Source organism: Ammodytes marinus (genome assembly GCF_949987685.1).
Source record: "Ammodytes marinus genome assembly, chromosome: 23".
Classification (NCBI taxonomy): Eukaryota; Metazoa; Chordata; class Actinopteri; order Uranoscopiformes; family Ammodytidae; genus Ammodytes; species Ammodytes marinus.
Window position 1 is genome coordinate 2,133,529 of NC_137227.1, and position 22,118 is coordinate 2,155,646.

At 40.9% G+C, this 22,118-nt stretch overlaps 1 protein-coding gene across 1 annotated transcript in view; it reads right to left on the reverse strand.

The window, feature by feature from the left end:
* LOC307269424 (phospholipid-transporting ATPase ABCA1) overlaps positions 1-22,118 on the reverse strand; it is a gene marked incomplete at both ends in the record, with an annotated part of 207,320 nt that overhangs the window by 102,277 nt on the left and 82,925 nt on the right. The window contains 8 exons of the mRNA XM_080052392.1: positions 4,693-4,820; positions 8,505-8,644; positions 9,292-9,324; positions 10,407-10,505; positions 11,394-11,442; positions 13,590-13,792; positions 19,246-19,324; positions 20,404-20,618. Of these exons, the coding sequence (XP_079908518.1) occupies positions 4,693-4,820; positions 8,505-8,644; positions 9,292-9,324; positions 10,407-10,505; positions 11,394-11,442; positions 13,590-13,792; positions 19,246-19,324; positions 20,404-20,618 (946 nt within the window). The remainder of the gene's footprint in view (positions 1-4,692; positions 4,821-8,504; positions 8,645-9,291; positions 9,325-10,406; positions 10,506-11,393; positions 11,443-13,589; positions 13,793-19,245; positions 19,325-20,403; positions 20,619-22,118) is intronic.

The window sequence follows — 22,118 nt, forward strand, 5'->3', positions numbered from 1 at the left end:
CTTTAGTTTTATCGCTATTAACTTTTAGTTTCCATTTCTCACAGAAGGCACACATATGATTTATAGCTTTCTGTAACCCTCTCTTAGTTGTAGACATGATAATAGTATCGTCAGCGTACATAAGTGCCATTAGTTGTATATAATTGTCTAACACAGCATCATCGTCAACTTGACAATGCAATTAAACTTTCAAATTTAGTTCTACTTTCTTGCCTTCTTTTTAAGATTATTCCCATTAAGATAACATTGTGACAAACAACCCCATAGTGTTTGACAACCGACCCCTTGATGGGGTTGGTTGTCACAATGTGTAAGGGTGTCTTTGATGATTAATTTCTTCTTTATTACAATAAGATAGAAAAAGTGAGGGGTACACATTTCAAGCCAACACCTTAAGCTTCAATTTAATGTAGGAATGACTATTGAAAGATGTTTCGGTGATGAGCAATTCTCACTAGAGTAAAAAGTGTGCCTACTTACCCCGTTCTCCCCTATGTAACATTCTAATATTTTGAGATACTGGATTTTTTATTCCATGATCAATCAATCATCCAAAAAAAGGCCTGACATATTTCACTTTGTGTAATGAATCTATGAAAGTTTCATTTTTTGAATGGACTTTCCATGATATTCATTTTTTTAGATGCACCTGCAGACTGCTCACTGTCAACTATTTTATCATAAAACAATGCAGGAACATCAAGAACAGTTGGCAGAGAATACATCTCCTGTATGAAATGAACTGCCCCCTCACTTACGGTTTAAACTAGCAAGGCATTGTGGGAAAATGGGCCGTCTTTTCCATTTTTCCATCAGTAAATCTGTGTTCGATCTTTGGGTCTACTTCTGAAAGCTGTGGGCTGGCACTTAACAGAATGGGCTCGTTCGACCTCCGTTGTGGCTCGTCTGGAAAGTAGACGAGAGTAGCCGAGTGCAGTCGGGGGAGTGACGAAAAAACCTGACTGAAGCCGGACAGCTCCGAGTCGGCTCGACCGTCGGAAGTAGCGTCCTTGTTGCGGATGCAGTTCGTTTTCTAGTTTTATTTTGAAGGCCTATTAGAAACATATTCGTAGGAGAGTCACACATGCTACAACCGATTAGAAGCAGAACACAACACAAAGACGAGTAAACACTTTAAAAGCGAGGGGCATTTTCAAAACAAGAAACGAGATAGGCCTATCCCCATTACATCTTTATCTTTCTTGTTACTTTACTAGAAAACCTACTTTTAAGTGATAAAGAATAATTTACAAATCCAAATAAAGGAGGTTTAGTATTTCTCCCTTAACATAACGAAGATGATCGGCCTAAATAAAGTTAAAGAAGGTCTAAGATAAGATCCCTTATTATTATTGTAGAGATGGATATGATGAACTTTATTATGATGTGTAACAAACAAACTACTTGATGTAGTTTTGGTCTGGCTTTGCGACACTACATGTAAAATACAATTCCCAGACCATTTAGATCACTTGAAATAAGCCTATGATTTAATCTTAATGGTATAAAGATATCACTTCACCAAGATCTTATGTGACTCAAGTTTGTGTTCACTTTTAAATAAATCTATACAGGAGAGTTACACATCCAAATTATTTCTATGTCAAGGGTTTAGATCAGTGGAGGTTTAACTCTGATAAAGTATATTTCTGCTTAAAGGCATACTGTGGCGGCCTAATGATTAAACATAAATTAAAATCAAAAAGAATGGATCGTAATTTAATTTTGAGCGGTGATGTCAGACTTTTGCCTAACCAATTGGGGAAACGCATCAAAGGCACGGGGTTTAAACTCCCAATTAGCAGCTCCGCCTGTCAGCAAGACGTTTCCCATCAGACATTTCGCTCCCGCAGCCCGTGGGGAGCAACTGCAGCGACTTGCTCCAGTGTCTGTGTCCGTCTTGATACCGCGGGACTTCAAAGTCTCAAGCAGCCGAGCCGCAGCCAGCCGCGGGTGCAAGTTGGACAAAAAGTCTAACCATAATGCAGTGCGCTCAGCAAGACGAGCGTCATAATTGCGCAGGTCTTAGCAAGACGGCGACAGGTCGAACGAGCCTATAGACTTACACCTGGCTTGACAAAGCAGCCCCTTTACATCCTGGATTGGCGTTTATGCAACTGACTAATCCAAAGTGCCCAGGCTAGACTTTGTTAAGGCTGGCTTTATCAATCATCCTGGATGTCTTTATTCCACTTTTATGCAATAGGCCCCAGATGGCTGTATTAGACATTGTTATACTTTTGTGATTGGTATTCTAATATTTTGAGTTACTGATTTTTTTTTTTTTCATGAGCTGAGAGCTATAATCATCATAATTAAATAGAGAAGGCCTTAAATATTTAATTTTGTGTGTAATTCATCTAGATTCCACAGTGTATGACTGTTTGATTTTTTTTTTTTTAATTAAATTACCAAAATAAATTTACTTTTCCATGATATTCTATTGATATCAGATGCCCCTGTATACCATCCTGTGGTCATAAAGGAAGTAAACACTAGTGGTAGAAGTACTAACAGTTAACACAGTGGGTTTGAAGATTTCAGCACCATGGACAGAGACAGATCATTCTGAATGCTGTATCTCTATGGGCAGAGAGGCACAGCTATGTGGACTGCAACAAAATTATTGCATGTTATGTGTCAGTTGCATTGGTTGACAGCAGAGTAAAAGTCTGTAACGAAGGGGCCCAACTTCATACTTTTGGACCATTATTTTCTCTTTTCTAAAAACAAAAAAATTATTAAAAAAAGCTTCCTCAATGAGATAAAGTGTAGCGAGTCCTTTCAAGATTCTAGCTCCAGCTTAAAGTGAGAAAAAGTAAATGCAGGCTTAATATTATGTGAATGCAGCTCATCCTAAACCACCACCACTCTCAATGAGCCGCACTTTGATATGAGTTCCATGTGTTGGAATGCATATGTGAAGCAAAAAACTAAGGGCTGAGGACAAAGGAACTGCAGTATGCCAGTACGCCAGATATTAGCAGTTTGTGTCACCCAGCAGGCACACTGTTATTATCAAGATTATTAATCACCTTTTTTCTCTGTGTGTCTTGCCTAGAATATGTGGTTTGTATTGGATGCTATCAAGGAAAGTGTCTCGATGTGTAAACACATACAAAAGGAGTAGCATCTCTCTCTGACCAACAGCTGAGATGGTATCTTAAATAAACCAGCGTCAGGTTACAGTTAATTGTGTCTTGACATCTTCAAAGGGAATTGTCTACAAAGTGCTGCCATGGGAGGAGGAGGGAGGGGGTGAAATACCTACAGGCTAGATACTAGATAAGCAACGACAGCTCCATGCTACGAGAACAGATTATGAATACGGCTTTCAGATTAGTTTGATGGGTTTGAACGGAAGCTGTAAACAGTGTTTTAGCATTTTAGGATTCAGTTGGCATTTTTTTTTATATCTTTTTTTTGGGCATTTTTATGCTTTATTTGATAGTGCAGAGTGACAGAGGTGAAATGGGGCAGAGAGGGGAGTGACATGCAGAGAACGACCACGGACGGGAATCGAACCCGGATCTGCTGCTGGGCCCGGCCCGGGGGGGAACACCCTACCAACTGAGCTAAGGGCGCCCCCTCAGTTGTGATTTTTACAGCACTTTTGTCGACGTGGCGAGAGATAGATCACTTTGTGTCAGTTTTGAGCTTATTGCCTTAAATGCGGTGAGGCTTTACCTCTGAGATAATCAGAAGTCATTTATGCATCTTCTCAACAAAAGTATTAGGGTGAACACACACTTGCCCAGTTGATCGGTGTTGTGCTTTAACACGATTGCGGTACAAAATGCCTATGGTGAGTGTGCCCTTAAAGGCAAGTGTCATATACAGTATATTAAATGTCCACATTTGTAAAAGAAGGGATACACATTTATTAAGTGCTAAACGTAATAAGGTAAGACTCTTTAAAAGATTTGGCGCTCCGGTGGCGTAGTGGATAGAGCGCGTAGAATATTGGCTCTGGCCTTTGTTGCAGTGGTCGCAGGTTCAAATCCGACCCGTGGACCTTTACTGCAGGTCATCCCCCCTCTCTCTCTGTCTCCCCATTTCAACTATGTGCTATCAAATAAAGCTTGAATATGCAAAAAATTTACCTTAGAAAAAAAAAGACTCTTTTAAAAGAGCCATCCACAGTGGTTGACATCTGTGTGTTATTTGTTTGCGATACATGTCCAAATCAGTGGGAGTGTTGAAGTCAACCAAGGCCGGGCTTTGTCGTCACTGAGCATGTGTGGGATTCTCAATGACAGAATGGTGAGCTGTTGTCAAAGGGAGGGGACTCCTGTCCATCTAGATGTTTAGACCCTGGCATTGCAAAGAATATCCTCACAATCAAACAGCATGAGCATTAATGTGACAACTTTTTCCTTTGATCCTCTGTCTCTTTGAAGTTTAAGTGTCTTACAGCTTAGGTTGTTCATCCACTCGCTTCCATTTGCTTCTGTAACCATCCAGTCATTGGACAACTTGTTCCAACGCATTTTTATACTGAAGACAGTAAACATCATTTTTCTAGGATTCTTCCCCGGATATTTCTTTTTCGCTTGTTGCTTTTGGGTATTAGCAATAGAGAGTGACATTCAACAGTAACCTACAATGGGTACAAGAATCATTAGCGTATTACTAAATATATCGGATACATTTTGTTTGTTAATATGCATGCACGCATTCTTATGTGTTTACCTGTAAAAGGTGGTTTGAGGCAGCCCGTACATCCAGGGTTGTAGCTCCAGACTGGGATACTCAGCGAACGGAGGGACGATGAGAGAGAAGATCAGAGAAAGGCACACGAAGACAGCCGGCAGAACCACCTGGGAGGACGGTGACAAATGTACCATCAAAATATCTCATTAGAGTGGTCGTGTCACTAGATTTCAGTGAATCATGGAAATGTTTAGGGACGTTTCATGTTTCTAACCTGTACATCTCTATGGAAAGGGACATAACAGTGCCACGGACTAGAAAATAACAACAACAGCAAACACAGTTGTACTATTGTAAAACATATAGCTTCCACTTTAAGCTTAAAGGCTCACTTTCTGCGACAGGAGCTACAATTACTTGCGGAACCTCAAGTTCATTCCAGGAAGAAAAATCCTTCAAATTCCATGCCACACAGCTTCATGTAACAGTAGAGCTATTGTATGGCGCACAAGTAGGGCATAATGTGTACAAGGACCCAATAAAAAGGAAAAGTGAAGCATTATTATGTTGTCTGAGTAGAGTGTTTGCTTAGGTGATACAGACCTGTGTTAATGTGTGTAAGCATGACAGCACAAGATTCAACATGAGCTCAATTTCATCATTCCCCTTCCCCGAGCCCTCTCAACGCGCACCACAAATTGACTGATGTAATCAACAATAAGGCATGGGCCCCGCCACAATAACGCAAATATGCTCCCCAGCCATCTTGTTGTGTTTGGCCACTTCTGCAACGCTTATGAGCTTGATTAAACACTTCCAAAGCTGCCACCATCATCTGGCCACTCAGACATAATTAGTTCCTTGCCATTCTCTTTTCTTTTGTGTAATTTTAATGATTTCTTTTAAACCGAGGCGCTGGCACACTATTATCCCCCCCCCCACACACGCACGCACGCACGCACGCACGCACGCACGCACGCACGCTCGCTCGCACGCACACACACACACACACACACACACACACACACACACACACACACACACACACACACACACACACACACACACACACACACACACACACACACACACGATCCTCTTTTCTCCGTCATGTAATTCTCTTTTCATTCCATTGTTAGAGCTGACAAAAAGGTCAACGTGGTGGGGGGAAAAAATACCAGATACCTTTAATGTGTAATCACTTGTAGGGTGGGGCTTGCGTACACTTGATTAATTGCAGAGCGTGCAATTTGCCGGGCCCAATTCAAGATGGGCCAATTGAAAAAATCCTGACTTTACTGCACAGGGCTGCTATGGCCATGGAAATGTGCTCGGGAGACAGATAAAGAGCGGCAATGAGACTGAAAAGCTTAACGACAGACTGCTACAGAAATAACTATTCTCTCTCTCTCTCTCTCTCTCTCTCTCTCTCTCTCTCTCTCACACAGTAATTGTAGGCGACAAACAGCACTTCTTCCATTGAGAGATTTACAAAAAAACTAAAAAAACAGCTAGAAGTCATTATGCTAACAAAGCCAAAAGGACTACAATGTGAAGGGTTTATCGCATTATCAAGTTGTGCAAAGGATTTAGAGGAAGAGGGCAGGATTAAATGCTAACTGGGTATAAACACCAAAACACGATTAAAGATGTGTAATATAGTCCCTGCAAAGTCACATGGCTCATTGGATTAAGTGGTTTTAATTTATTTATTTATTTGTCCCCCTCAGAAAAATATGAAAGAAAACCCTCTTCCCCCCAAAAAATAGATGTATCATTATAAAAGTTCAGGGAATGGAAACACTTATAAAGCCTTCTTAGCCTGTAACTATATATTTACCAGCTATTTTAGATACATACAGTATCATCTTAACCTCGCCCAGCTACCAAATGATTGGCCCCATACACTTCACTGTTTGTTCAACCTTCAGGGTTTCTGAATTAGATTGTGTAAAGAGCAGCCTCATTTACGCATTTAAGCATTTACGCTATGTGCCCCGATGTTGGAGCAAAACCTACGGCCATGTCCACAATGGTAGATGTACTCTGAATAACAACATTGTCCGCTGGTCATTTCGGTGTGAGCTCCGAGCACCAAAAAAGCCTTCAACACCACCGATAACTCCTTGTTCTCACCCCGATTTGTGAAATGTGCCAAGGCTCGCCTGTCCCCCAACTTCCATTGCCATAAATCACTGCTTTTGTGTTCCATGCTGTAATCTCCTATATATTCCCCTAACCGCTTGTATTGGAGAAGATTAGCTCACCACACAATCATATCTGCTGACAATGGGAGCTGTTGACATGATGGGAGGTGTGTGTGTGAGAGGAGGGCCTTTAGCCAAATGAATAATAAGTGGGTGAGTAGAGGAGGTGCTGCACCCTTGTAGACAATGGGCACCCTTGTACCAATAGACACTCACGCAGTATCCTTGTGTCCCTACTCTGTGTCCCCACTAAAGAGGGACGCCTAGCACCGACAGTGACTAATGGGGATTGGTACTGCAGCAAATTACAAGAAGAACCGGAACACCTCAGGACCTCTCTCTCTCTCTCTCTCTCTCTCTCTCCCTCTCTCTCTCTCTCCATATTTCACATGCACGCACGCACACACACGCAAGCACATGCACACACACCTAAACAAACGCATGCACGCACACACACACACACCACAGTGGATGAGCCACACGTCAGTCATTTTCACTTATTTTAACCAGCGTTGTGTCATACCTGATGGCATTAAACAATATTAACAAACTCAATACGACCCTAGATAGGTGGGCGGTGTACGTACGTCAACACAACTTAAGTCAGAACAAGTTTTTTTTAAATGAGAAAATAATAATTCATGTACCCTACCTTGGCAATTGCTACTTACCGAAATTACTTTTGACTGGTTTCAAATCAGTAGTGTTTATTGGTTTTGACTTTTGAAATTGTGTTTATGAGGAACAAAATAATACAGACGTAGCCTTAATGGGCTAATAGCGCTCTGTCATCTTTGTAATTGTTATAGCGATCACATTTAATGACACCGCGAGCGAAAGCACATGATTAGTGCGCTTTAAAATGAAGGAAAGACAAATCATGAGTGTCACATTGGAAATACATAATAAATACACAAGAATAGTTGGTAAAAGATAAGCTCTGGTTTGACTTCTATTTGAGGTCATTTATGTTCTCTATCACATTCTCAAACCTATCGAATTAGTAGCGTTTTTAATGGCGGGCTATTGTGGTATCTTTTCTACTAGTACACAGTGCAACACTAGCATGGCAGTAAATATCTGCGCGTGTGAAATGAAATAGTCTTTCACTGTGCATAATCCGGATGGTTCAGGACCTCCTCTGCACCTTGGTGAGCTGCTGGCAGCCTGGCACGGATTCATCATGAAAGGGCAACAACCAATGAGGAGAGAGTAATGAGGTAATTAATTGAGGGCCAACCTATCCCTGGATTTGGTGGCTCACTCACACACTCACACTCGCCCGCCCGCCCGCCCACCCACCCACCCACCCACTCACTCACTCACTCACCCACCCACCCACCCAGCTCACATTTTTCAAACTCTTCTCTGCCATATATAACAGTACACTGCCTCCTGTGTCGATTTCTCCCCCACCTCCGGGGAAACTTAAATTCTGAAAACCATTGACTCAATCAAGATGGATGACACGACTTCTCCCTGCTGATTTTTCAAATACGCTTTCTCCACTACATCTGTCATTACCTGATTTTGAAAAGCCAATGTGTATTTTTCGAAACAATCTCCACCTTGATCCACCCACACACACCCCCAGTAGTACAACCCCCATTCCAATTCATCAATATGACAGACTGGGGCCATTACCTGGGCAATGAGTCCCTTGCGGCTGCGGCGGGCGTTGTGGAAGCGCTTGATGAACAGTGCCAGGAACTGCCTCCTGATCAGCGCCCATCCGGTGATAGTGCTGGATCCCCTCCCACTCACACTGGAAGTCTTCTTTACATCTGGGGTGGACATGATGCTATGTATTATGGGTCATCCAGCTACATGTTTAAGAACCCTGCATGGCACCCTTTCCGGCACAACCATAACTTCATCAAATATATAAGGTAGGTAGCTAAAACTGCCATGTGCACTTTCTCAATGCTCAGCATAGCAGCAGTATAGATAGATAGATAGATAGATAGATAGATAGATAGATAGATAGATAGATAGATAGATAGATAGATAGATAGATAGATAGATAGATAGATAGATAGATAGATAGATAGATAGATGTCAGAGTTGATCAATTAAGCTCTATAAACACCCTGGCTTTATGTCTCACACTCTCCAAGAATATTGTTACACAAGAAAGAAGTGCTATATTTCCAAAGTAGTCATTAAGGTAATAAAGCATATTCTGATTCAAAGCCATTTTCATGATGAAACACACTGCATGAAAGTGATTTTTTCTTCATATGGACTACATTGTAAAAGGTGAAGAGACAGGGAAGATTATGCTGTACTGACTGGAAGGCTGAAGACAGAAGACAAAGCCATTCTCTTTGTTTTCAAAAAGGCCACTCAAGTAAAAATCTAGGCCAACTAAATGACGTTAATAACGGAAGAATAAAAGGTGTGTGAAAGACACATGCTGGCTTGTACATACCTTCCACTTTGCTTGTGAACTTTTCCTTCAATTCTGCACAAAACAGAAAGAAACAAGGCTCACATTGATTTAATTGTTTCCTTTTATAACGTTCCCATTTGAAAAAATCAACCATACATGTTAGTCGTCATCGCTGGACATTCTCCATTGTTAAGTAAATTCACAAATGCTTGATGACGAGACACGGAGGGAGAAAACATAATGTTTTCAAGCACTGGTCAATTTTGAGATTTTGTCTATTTTGCTTTCATAACATTTCTTATTTTACCTTGAATAAATAAAAAGGTCTAATATGTGTTAATTGTTTTGTTTTGACACATCGTAGTTATACTCTGAAATGTATAACTACAGCTGTGTGTATTGATTCATGGTACCTATTAATTGTATTATTCACTGTATCTCTATCACTGCATTTATTGTATTTAGTATCTTTGATTGTATTTTAAAGCCTGACCCAGGGACAAAGACTGCAAATTAGCTGAAGCTAGACGTCTTATATGCGTCACATTTTCCCATTTTTTTGTGGCAATGTTGTATGTATTGTCCCTGTCAAATAAAATGTTATTATTATTATACAAAAGGTCCAAAATCTGTTCTGTAAAAAACGTTGGCTACAAATATGTAACATAAAGATTTTTACTCTACTAACTAAATATTTAGTTATTGCCACATTTGCACATGTATTAATACTTTTCTGAAAAATGGATGAACAAAATTAAAAATGTTTGCATGTAACTAAATCGACTGGCTAAGTTCCATGATGATACCTATCTCATAGCATAATTGCCTAAATAATATTTACTGTACTCTACTTTTACTCTACATTTACTCTATTCTACATCTACTCTACTCTACATCTACTTTACCCTACTCTTTAACCCTTAAAATATGACTTAGGCAATTATGCTATTAGGCTAACGAAAAGTAGATTTAGAGTAGAGTAGATGTAGAGTAAAAGTGGAGTAGAGTAAATATGATTTAGGCAATTATGCTATGAGGATAACGCTATGTATAAGTTGAAGTGTTATACCTGCAGTGTCTCGCCTTAATTGAGCTTCCTTGCTTTAAATAGTTTTTTAAAAACTGATACATTTGCATAGACGTTCCTGTCTTACCAGAGACGTGCTCCGTTTTACCGTGAACGCTGGAGATGCTGTTCCGCTTGGAACTGCGGGAGCTCCTCTTGCAGTCTCTCACCGGCAGCTCCTTTGCTGCTGTGGGAATACAAATAAGATATGTTGTTTTGGCCTGACCCAATTTAGGGTTATAAATAACAATAAGAAAAAGCTACCTGCCCCTGCAATACGCCACATTATTCCCTTGTAAAAAAAGCGCATACCCAGGTGATTTTAGAACAGTGAGGAAATCCAGTTCTGATATTCAACTGAATAGAAAAAGAAGCTGCACATGCTAACAAAAGTTGAAGATGCTAACACAAATACATTTCCCACCGAGGTCAATCAATGGGAAATAGGAATAGATTGAAAACACAGTATCTCTCTGTGAAGCTATATACAGCAGGATGCAGTGTGAGCGTACAGGGGTAAAGAAAAAGCGCCTACGGGAAAACCGCTACTGTAAACATTGCCACCAAACAATATTGTCTTGTGTGCCAGTCATACACCTGCTCTTCAGTTTCAGTGAGTTCCCTTTTGTTGACGCCAGTTAGTTTGTGTTCAGTATTTCCTGAGGCCTTTAAGCAAATACAATAGAGTGTTCCCATTTGTTTTGGTTCTATCTGGCTAAGGTATCCACAGTGGCCTCTTTGGAGTTACAGTATGTCTCAAATATCAAAAGTTTCGATTATCATACATCTGTTACAACCACAGTCTATGGTGTTTACAACTGAAGAAATTGGTCTATATTCAACATAGCATTCAACCTAATACTGTATGGTTAGGTTGCAAAATGTTAAGGGCAACAGAAGGATACTGGCTCTTAAGCAACTCAGCCTGTATAAGTGGAGAATCAAGTGGATAATTAATATGAAGAATGTCAACTATATGTCAATACTGGCATAATGTATCCAACTGATCCTTTACCAGTGTTGTTCTATGGTTGGGATTGTGTTTGCATACTGTACATATACAGTGTCACCTTACTTGGAATGTCTGTGTCCACTCCGGTATCTTCTGCCACTTTGAGGAATATCTGTGAAATGAACCAAACAGCTTGTAACAGCTTCTGGGGAGAGCCTACACTATGTAGCATGTATACTTGTGAATTACAAAGCATGATTTAAAAACAAAAAAAATAACAATTGACATCCCAAAACACTCAAAAACACAAGCTATCCATAAACAATAAGCAGAGTAAATGTTATGTAACTAACGTCCATGAAACAAAGACATCTATCAGCCTTTGTGTTATTAGGACACCATTAGTGTATATAGAACACCAGCCCATGCAGTGTAGCAAGAGTGTAGTTGGACTTCAAAAGAAAAGCATGGACGGATGAAATAGCCTTGTTGTGTTGTGGAATTTTTGAAATTCAAAAGGAATTTTTAACATTGCCTGCGGCGGCCGTGAGAGTCTGATTCAAGAGTTACACAAAGAGCATTAACTAACAGTCACTCAACGTCATGACAATACGTCTATCTGTATGAGAAGTAGACTTGGTTGATGCTTATTGAGACAATGATTTGACTGTGAGGATTATAAGTTTTACATTTACTTTAAAATATTCCAGTGCAACTGCAAGTTAAAAGGTAATTGACGGATGCCTGTTACAAACATATGCTTAAGAGCTAATGCTATACAGTGCATATGAATGAAAAATGTGGTCTTACACAGTGCAAGGCACTTAGCATTCAAGTGCTGTATGGGAGTGGATGTTCTGGCTTTTAATGTTTTGGAAATGTGCCCTCCGTTTCTGTTAACAAATGCAGCCGGACTGCAAGGCCATGCGGCTCGTCAACAGCCTTGTTTTCAGCCTTGAGACGATTTCTTTAGACGATTCCAATTGGTTTTTAAATGAAGTAGGGTAATTATCTCAAGCCATCAAGGAGTACTTCATGCTTTGGTTTTTCCTGAAAAAAAGTCTTAATTAGGGAATTAGGAGACACAGGGTTTTTCTTTGGACAGCAAAGCTATCTTCATCAAGTTATTTTGTCCATGTGCAAACACATACCAAACACACAACATAAACACCATGCAGGCAGTTAAGATATATGCATTGTCTCAATTCTAGTAGGGATTAAAGCAACTGTGTGGGCGGACATTCTTGATGTATTACAGTTGATATTATATGTTGGTGTGGTTGACACACCGTTGAACACCATGTCCGTCTCAATTTGCTGATCACCCAATGCTCATTACACACAAACAAATGTGTTTTGCTCAAGAATCAGGCATAGCTTTCATCCTCAGCATAAGCTGCAGATATTAGAATAAGCTAGTTAAGCTTGTTATAGTGCTACCATGTTTGTAATCTGTTTCCTGATTTGTGGAAGGGTCTTAAGACAATACACTGCAGGAGTTTAGGGTAACATTTTTAAAGTATAGAATCATAAAAACACGGGACGAGATATTAACTGTCCGTTGTGCCAATAGATGGTATTGATGCTCACACATGAGGTTTGCCTTGATGTTGAGTGACGTGGGAACTGATATGGGACAGATGTAAATTTCGGGACACATCCTCAGTAGTGTACCTTCGAATCAGTGGGTGTTTTGGCCTTTCATCACTAGACACCTTCATCAAAGGTGGCCAGCTACAGGGTGATCAAGCCTGTGCTTGTGTCCCATGCCCAATCATAATAAATGTTGTTGGAGCAGCCCACGGGACTATGCAAGGCAGGGGGGTCCTCTTCCCTGAGTCAGGCCTAGAGCTGACCGCATACCTTGTTCACCCTCCTCATTTAGAGATATAGATAGACATTTTTGGTTGAAGTTGTTATAAAAAAAAAGCTAATAGAGATAATGGCCTTTACAGATGGTTGTATAGGAGAAATATACAGACGCAAAACAGACACCTCAATGTACACTTTGGACCATTTATTTATACTGGTGTGAAGGAAGACATGTTATGGAAGCAAACATTGAAGAAACTATACCAGTGCCTGCCATGTCTCACCTTAAGAGATTGCTCACTTACAGAAAGCGGCAGAGAAAGAAACAAAAAAAATACTTGAAGGTGGTTGAAGAAGGTGTAGAAGAAGAAAAAATGGTTTGTGTTGTGAAAAATTACACTTTTCTAAAAAATAAAATAGGTGTTCTCCCTTTTATGAGTGCATGCCTCTTTTTTTGAACACAAGTTCACAGTTAGTTAATAATCCCACGCTCGGTGTTGAGCCTACCTCCTCCAGTGTGGTGTCAGAGATGCCGTAGCTGGTCAGGCCCAGGTTGCCCATGGCCAGGTCCAGCTGTTTGAAGAGCAGGGCGAAGGTGCCGTCTCTGGCCCCAGCATAAGGCAGTACGAAGGTGATCTCCTGACCAATGCTCTCCAAGAAGACCGCCTCAGGGACATGGCACCGCACCAGTTGACCCACAGCTGTCAAGTCTGTGTCGGAAAACCAAGAAGAAGAACAATCGCTTTACAACACAAACACTCAAAAAGGAGGGTGAAATCAGATATGTCTAACCCTCCTTTATGGTAAATGGACTTGACTTATATAGCGCTTTTTAGCCGATTTTCTCAGCCCCAAAGCGCTTTACAATTCTTACCACATTCACCCATTCATACACACACTCATACACCGATGGCAGTAGCTGCGATGCAAGGCGCACTCTGAACCATCGGGAGCAATTTGGGGTTCAGTGTCTTGCCCAGGGACACTTCGACAATTGGCGGGTAGGCGGGGGATCGAACCTCCGACCCTGCACTCCAGAGGACGACCTCCATAGCCACTGCGCAACTTGCTACTTAAGTCCTTTTCCACTAAGTTGTTTACTGGAGTGTTGCAACGCACATAGAGTTCAGAAGTAACCATTGCTATTCGCTGCTTAAGAATACAGTATATAAATGAAGGACACTGTTTTAATAAAAAAAGTGTGTTAACGCAGGGTATTCACTGGTGCATCGAAACACAATTTAATATCATGGAAACATTTTTTTCCTTAATTAGGTTTCAAAAAGGGAAGCTTTCAAATACTCTAGATTCAATACACATACATTTAAATCATTCAAGCCTTTTTGTGGTTTCATTTTGTTGATGAAGACCAATCAGAAAAAGGATTTATAATACAGAAATGTTGACCATCTTAAAACTATGTTCATTTATGCAATCAATACATGGTCAGGGCTCCTTTTGTGCACAAATGATTTCATCAATGCAGCGTAGCAAGGAGGCGATGAGCCTGTGGCACTGCTGAGGTGTTATGGAAACCTGGGTTGCTATGATAGCGCCCTTAATCTTCTCAATTAAAACAAAAGAGGACTGAAATATTTCACTTTAATTGTAATGAATTTAGAATCTATAAAACTGAATTAGGGAGAAAATGAACTTTTCCATGATATTCTAATTTGTTTTAAATGCACCTCGTATGAGAGAAACTTTTGCTTTTGGAAAAGTTCTCAAGTAAATCGATGAAAAAAAAAACAGCAGCAGTGTAATTTGTCGGGGAACCCAACATACCTAATGCTGTGACCTTTAAACATACTGAAACAGATCAGCGCACATAATTCTCCTGCCTCATCCATTTTGGAGCTGAGCCTTAGTGAGAATCAATCAGGACAGTGTTGCAGAACACACCGCATCCATTATTGATCCACGACCTCTCATACATAATTACTGCAGCTTAACAACTGGCGGCCCGCTGCTTTATGAAGACGTGAATGGATCTGCTCCACACATCACACTGAATTGTTTTTGAAAATGTGCATGTGTGTGTGTGTGTGTTTCTGTCTGTTTTCTTGTGTGTGTGTGTGTGTGTGTGTGTGTTTGTGTGTGTGCTTGTGCTTGTATGTTTGTGAGTGTGTGTGTGTATGTGTTTATATGTCTGTGGGTGTGTGTGTGTGTGTGTATGCGTGTGTGTTTGTGTGTTTATGTTTGTGTGTGTGTGTGTGTGTATGTTTGTGTGTGTGTGTGTGTGTGTGTGTATGTTTGTGTGTGTGTGTGTGTGTGTGTGTGTGTGTGTGTGTGTGTGTGTGTGTGTGTGTGTGTGTGTGTGTGTGTGTGTGTGTGTGTTTGTGTGTGCCTTTGGGTGTGTCCGTATGTGGGTGTTAATGAAGAAAAATGTGCTGTCGCTGGTGGAAATATGATTACCTTTGTGGCGTTATTCCATCTTCCATCCAGCCATCACATGTGTAATCATTGTGGAGGGTGTGAGCAGGCTTAGTAGCTGTTTCCACGCATAATAAACCAGAGCCTACCTTTAGATATTTTTCTTCTGAGGATTTCTTGAATGGTTTATTTATAGCACCAATGCAAAACAATATACACATAAATACATATTTGTACATATGAATTAGCAAGTCAGCAGGCTTATATGTTTTAATTGGGCAATTACTGTTTTGTAACCTCTGTCTCTTTAATTATTCTATACAATTACATCCGGACAATTGAAGTGAGTTGAAAGAAAATAACACTTTGTATCATTTGTCTGACACACTGCATGTACCGCTAGCGTCATGGATAATTGGTTGGTAACTTGTATGAGGATTAAAAAAATGAATTAACGAGATGAAGTCAAATGGTTTAAAATGTGGAATCAAACATGGATTGCTTTGCGGCTTGATTTGGTTTGACATTAAACAACTGGTTAATTTGTCGATTTGAATCTGTCAATTTGCATATTTCAGGGGATTGTAAGAGACCGATGAGAGACTATAAGCTAAAGACATGATAGGAGAGAAAAGAAAACCCAATAGCCGTTTATACTGTGTCTGACTGTCACGATCTGTATGTTCTTGTCTTGTTTTGGTGGTATCCCTGTGTTTCCTGTTTTATTTTGGTATGTCTTGTTTCTCCCCATGTCCTGTCAAGTTTCCCTCCTGTGTGATTACTGGCCCCGCCCTAATGTGTTCCACCTGTTCCTCGTTGCCTACCCTGTCTTATATTTAAGTCCTTGGTTGCGTTCCAAATCGCATACTCTTTCTTTTTTCTATTCTACATACTACATCCGACGATAAAAAGAATCTAGTTAGGATGCAGTAGACATACTATTGGGACATACTTTTCTCTCTTATTTCATCATAACATTGCGCCTTGATCTTGCCTCTTGCTTTTATATCCGTCGCATCCCTGTTTGTTTTCATAACATGGACCTATAGGCTTCGTCGATGTTACGTCACTTCACGTGCGCACTGGATTGTGGGTCAGAATCGCCCAAATAGGATGCAGTTTTCAACACTAACAATCTTGGCCGCATGAAGTAGACCATCCGGGTATTCTAACCATCCTAAATCTGGCCACAAGAATCGGGACATCCTAAATCTTTTTTCTACATACTATATAGTAGAAAGTATGCGATTCGGAACGCAACCCTTGTGTTTCATTGGTCCTTGTCTGAGCATTATGGTTGTTGTTGAGTCGCGTCCTCTGTGTTACTTGTGTTTTCTGGATCCTCTGCTCTCCTTGCCTTTTTGCCTGTTGGCCTTTTTTTGTAATTTGAGGAGAATAAATTATCCCTTACCTGAAACGGTCTGCACTTGCCTGCCTGCCTGCCTGCCTGCCTGCCTGCCTGCCTGCCTGCCTGCCTGCCTGCCTGCCTGCCTGCCTGCCTGGCTGCCGCTAAAGGCTCATTTATGCTCTACGTTACATACGCATACGGATACGGACGGAGCCTTCTGTCCGTACTCTGCGTACATTACGTCCGTATTTCTGCACGTATCCTGCAAGCTTGCAGATGCGTACCAAACGGACAGAGCGGAGCATTACTACCGAAGATCACGGGGGCGCACAGCCAACAGTTCACTTTCACTTACTGTACATTTGTTTACAAACATAAACGAAAGACATAATACGAAAATGTCTTAACTTTTGAGGAGAGGTTTTTGTGAGTTGGTACGAAATGACATACACATTTATCTATCTATGAAGTTACACGGCCGGGGCACAGGGACATACAACTACAACAGAGCATTATGAGCGGGGATCGCACGGGGAAGAATGTCAGCTAGACGGCAGGCTGTCAGCTAGACAGCAGGCTGACTGCAGCAATAGAGAAGTACCGGAGGTCCGTGCGAGACTAGTTTGTTGACATGTCGTGATTAAAGCCACTACGAGTAAGTCGGCACGTTGGCGACACCTTTGAACAAAAGCGGTAGTATTATTACGACGCCAGCTGTCGTGAAGCTGTTTTCTAGCTCGTGCAGGCAGCGTGCAGGGCGTGCAGATTCAAATAATCAGGAAGCAATATGGTGCGTGTCCGTGTGTTGAAAGCAAAGTGTGAGGGCACCGGACTCTTTTCGGCTCCGCGAGTCTATGGGTGACACAGCATCAACTAATGCCAGTAAGTGCTAAACACACCTGATTGCAATGAGTTGATGCATTGTCACCTCTCACGGAGCTGAACGACTATCACTCTCCCTTTTCGCTTTTCTTCATTGCATTTTCTTTTTTTTCTTTTATGGTTCAGCCCCGTTATCAGTCATTATGACGACAAACAACTGTCTCAAACAAGGCTCCCGCTCCCCTTCCCTCACCTGGAGGGATAGGCTTCTCAAATCGCGTAACTGCGCCACACTGAAATCTGTGACCAATACGGATATGTGACCATAGAGCATGCACGCGTGAACCGAAAATCGGACTGGGTGTACGACCAGATCAAATGCAGTAATAAAACTATATAAAAACGTCTTTCTTTGCACTGATGGTCTCGTTTGCTGTTAAAGGTAATTTATGATTATGAGAGGAAACATGAGGCTGTTTAAAAGATATTTAAAAGTTACTCGTTGCCGCTTTAATGTCCTCACAGACCCCCGCTGTCTGTAATACAACCTCTAGTTTAGCCTCTTCCATCGCTACGGTAGTAGGCCTATATCGCTAAAGCTGTTTCTTCCATGGATCTATTATAAAATATTTATTCCAGTTAATTCACTGTTTGACTCTTCTTCTTCCTATTTGAGTAACTTTTTACTCTGAGCGGCGCTGCTGCCCACTAATGGTTGATTTGCTTAATGTCGATTCCAACATAAAGGACGCATGGAAGTATGAGGGCAGTGACGGATATAACGTTGTAAACGTAAGTCTCTTTTTACGCACGGAATTGGAGCATAACTGAGCCTGACAGACACAGACATGTAGTACAGAGCAGCAGGCAGTGTACAGTGGGTTTTTGTCATTCTGAAAACAGCACCATGCTCAGGGCTGAAAGAAAATACAGCGAGATATTGAAACCGAGAAAGTAAAGTTGCGGTTGGGAGAGCTAAACCATGAGCTGAACCTCGCTATAAAAGGTCCCTAAAGTCGAGATGAGTTGTAGATTCAGGTGACAGTTATGATTCTGTGTGAATCTTCAATATATATTTAGTGCATATGAGCTGTCAAATCTGATATAAAACAAGTCAGCCTTACCGTGCCTGAACATTGTTTTACTAGATTATGTGATTTCTGGTTTGGATCGGGTGTTAAATGTATTTGCATCTGCTGTCTCGTCAAACTCCAAATGTAACAAATACTATTTTCCAGATTTTTTTTTTTATAGATTGTGAATCCTGCTTCTATCTGTTATGGGAGTGAATGAGTGGGCTACCAACTTCTACTAAAGACCAAGATGTACACTGCATGTTATTTGAGGTTGCGTGGTTATTGTGTGGCTACTGTGGGTGTGTTCTTGGTCTTTTGTTGGTGTTGTTGAAGGAGGCTGACATGGTGCTGACTGAGCTAAAGTACCTTAATCTGTTCATCATGGTAACACATTCTCGCCATAACAGCATTGTTAGGTTTGGGTTCATTCACACAATGTGTTGTTCAAATGTATATTGTACAAACACTAGAACAGCTTAACATATGATAGGTTTAAATGTGAGGAGAGGTGCTAATTCTAAAGCTTTAAAATGTCCTCCTGTACCTGAGGGATCGGAGTAGCCCCAGCTTTGGCTGCCGATGCCATCGTCCGGGCTCCTGCTCTTGGAATGACAGTCTTCCTCCTGTTGATCACAATTGAATTAGAAAAATAGCCTCACAAAGAGTCTACATTTAGAACAAAATGTATCACAAATCAGATCATTAATAACATATGAACAAATCCTTCATTGACCTTCAGACTAGTGCTAAGTATGATAACAAAAAGTGTAGTTGATGTTAAGTCACAGGTTTGTCTGTGTCCTTTGGACCCAAGATTAATGCTATTATAAAGGTGTTTGCATGTTTATTTCTTTATTTATTTCAAACAAATGACTGCGCTCACCTCAAAGAGCTCGCAGACTAATGGTAATTGCTCCAAGCCTGCTGGCATCAGTGCATCTTGTTCATTTGCTCATATTGATTAAAAGTAAGTGTGCGAGGCACCACTGGCGAGCCACAGCCAGAATCAACCCCTCTCCCCGGTGACAATCAGCATCATCCAGCACGTAGGCGTTTGCCCGATTCACATGCAGCGAGAGACTAAACACAGATCATTATATGGGGGGAGCGTTGCAAGCTAGAAAAGAGAAATCTAAGGAAAAGTGGGGAAGGGCCATGTTCAATGATAGACTCCAAAGAGGTTGTAATGTTGTGTCAAAGGGGCCTGAAGCTGTGAAGTATGTTTATGTGTCGTGATCCAGGAAGTCAAAGACAATTATCCCGTTTTTTTAATTCAAATTACAGCACTTTGATGCTTAATTGTTTTAATGAAGATATTAGAGAAGGGTAATTAGCGTGGTCAGGGAAGGGCCCTAATCACCACATTTGTGGTTATTTGGAGATAATGAGATCACGCAGGCCAATGTTGTTTCTCTCAACCGTCATGTGCACTTGAAATATTCCTGACATTACCCAAAAACTTCATTCAGCTATCATTCATTTGAACAGTCAACTCAACTTTCCATAACCATTCTAAGCACTGTAGTTATTTCACTAATCGTCTGAATTATGATACAACATTTAATTGTATAAAACACATGCCTGGAATGCATTTTTAAGACCTGTACATAGTATTTTGTACTAATGTAGGCTTAGAAGCTGAAGCATTTATTGTAAACTGAAGGTTAAACGAAAGTGTATCAGAAACTAGACAGGTCCGTACCTCTTTGTCCTGGCTGTTTATGATGCCATGACGCTGGGAGGTCATCTGTTCAGTCCCGTCTCGGACCAGAGTCAGGTAGTAGCCACTGCCGAAGCATTTCTTCAGGAAGAGGGAGGAGCCACAGCAGCGCATCTTGCCGTGGGAGATGATGGCAATGCGATCGCCCAAGATGTCCGCCTCGTCCATGTGGTGTGTGGACAAAATGATGGTGCGACCTTAAGGAGGATAGAAAGAGAGAGTCAATCTATGTTTGCTGAAGGCCGCAATGACAGTGTACCTTGGTGTCTGAACATACTGTGAACATTCGTGTGTGAGTGTTAAACAGTTTGAAATTAATAATGAGAACACTTAATTGCGATAACAAAAACATTTAAAGGAATTGTTCATTATTTTTATATTTTTTGTCTTGTTTGCCTCACTCCCGGGTTCAAGACTAGGCGACAGAAACCGTTCCTTTAACTGTGTGTGCATTTTTAAAGAAGAAATGGGCAAAGGTACCTTATTGCTACTTAGCTTAGCTCAAATACTGATAGTCAATATGAGTGTTAGCCTGCCTCTGCCAACAGTCAGAATATGAACTTTTTCAACATCACTAAACGATCCTGTGTGCTGATTTGGACTTGTTTGGTCAATGAATTTCTGTCACATTGTCTTGTAACCTGAGAGTGAGGTAACAAGCTAAAAAAAAAGTAACTATTCCTTTAAGACTAGAAACACTTCTGAGGAATGTTGAGCCTTGTTTGTTTTGACAACAGCTGATATGAAAAAGAACCCCCGACAAGGAAAATATGCCAACGATTAAATGTGTTCAAATCAAACCAATATCACTATCTGTCTCTGCACTTATCTCCTTATGTTTCCTATCTCACTGTGTTTTTTACCCATGCCTAGCAACAAAGCAAACTCCTGAAGGGTGCGTGGGCGTGAATCTGGGACAATTTCTTTTTAATAATGATAAAGCACACACTAAGTCTACTTTTTCCACCATGTTTTTTCCGCGACACCACATTTTTTATTTCAACTCTCCCTTTGGTGCTCGCGAAATCCTTTGATTTGAGAGGCATCAAAACTGAGCGCAACTGCGACGACAACTTACAGCATGCATCGCAGGGTTACTCACAGGTGTTCCAATCCTTTCATATCACGCTGCATCAGATAACACATAGTAATTATCTCATACCCCAGGAAAATAAGGGAATAGATCCGTAATGAAGTCACAGCGTGGTCATGTCTCTGCAGTCGACATGAAAGCAATATCGCTACGTGCTGGGTCACTTTTGATCATGTTATGTTGTTAAAGCAGAAAACATTTATCCCCCATACTTTTTTACTATTAAGTGACAAAGAAAGAAAGCCTGCTTAGAAGTCAGTAACTTTGAAAAGACTGTTAGCTCAAGAAGGAGGAGTACATTTGTCACAGTTAACGAGGCCAAAAGAGTCAATAAGTGGTAATTACGGCTGGGATATTTTTAGCCATGTTTAGTGGTGTGATATCTTTCATGGATGGAAATGCCTGTTGTCTGTTGGTCCAGATTAGTAACTATTAGATAGATTGGTGAAATGTTTTACAGACATTATGGTAAGAGAATGAATCCCACTTGTCTTTGGATGAAGAATGACTTTTTTTGTAACATGTCTAGACATTTGTTGAATGGACTGCCATGAAATGTAGTACAGATTTACATTTTGCCTAGAGTGTGACTTAAAGGTGGAGT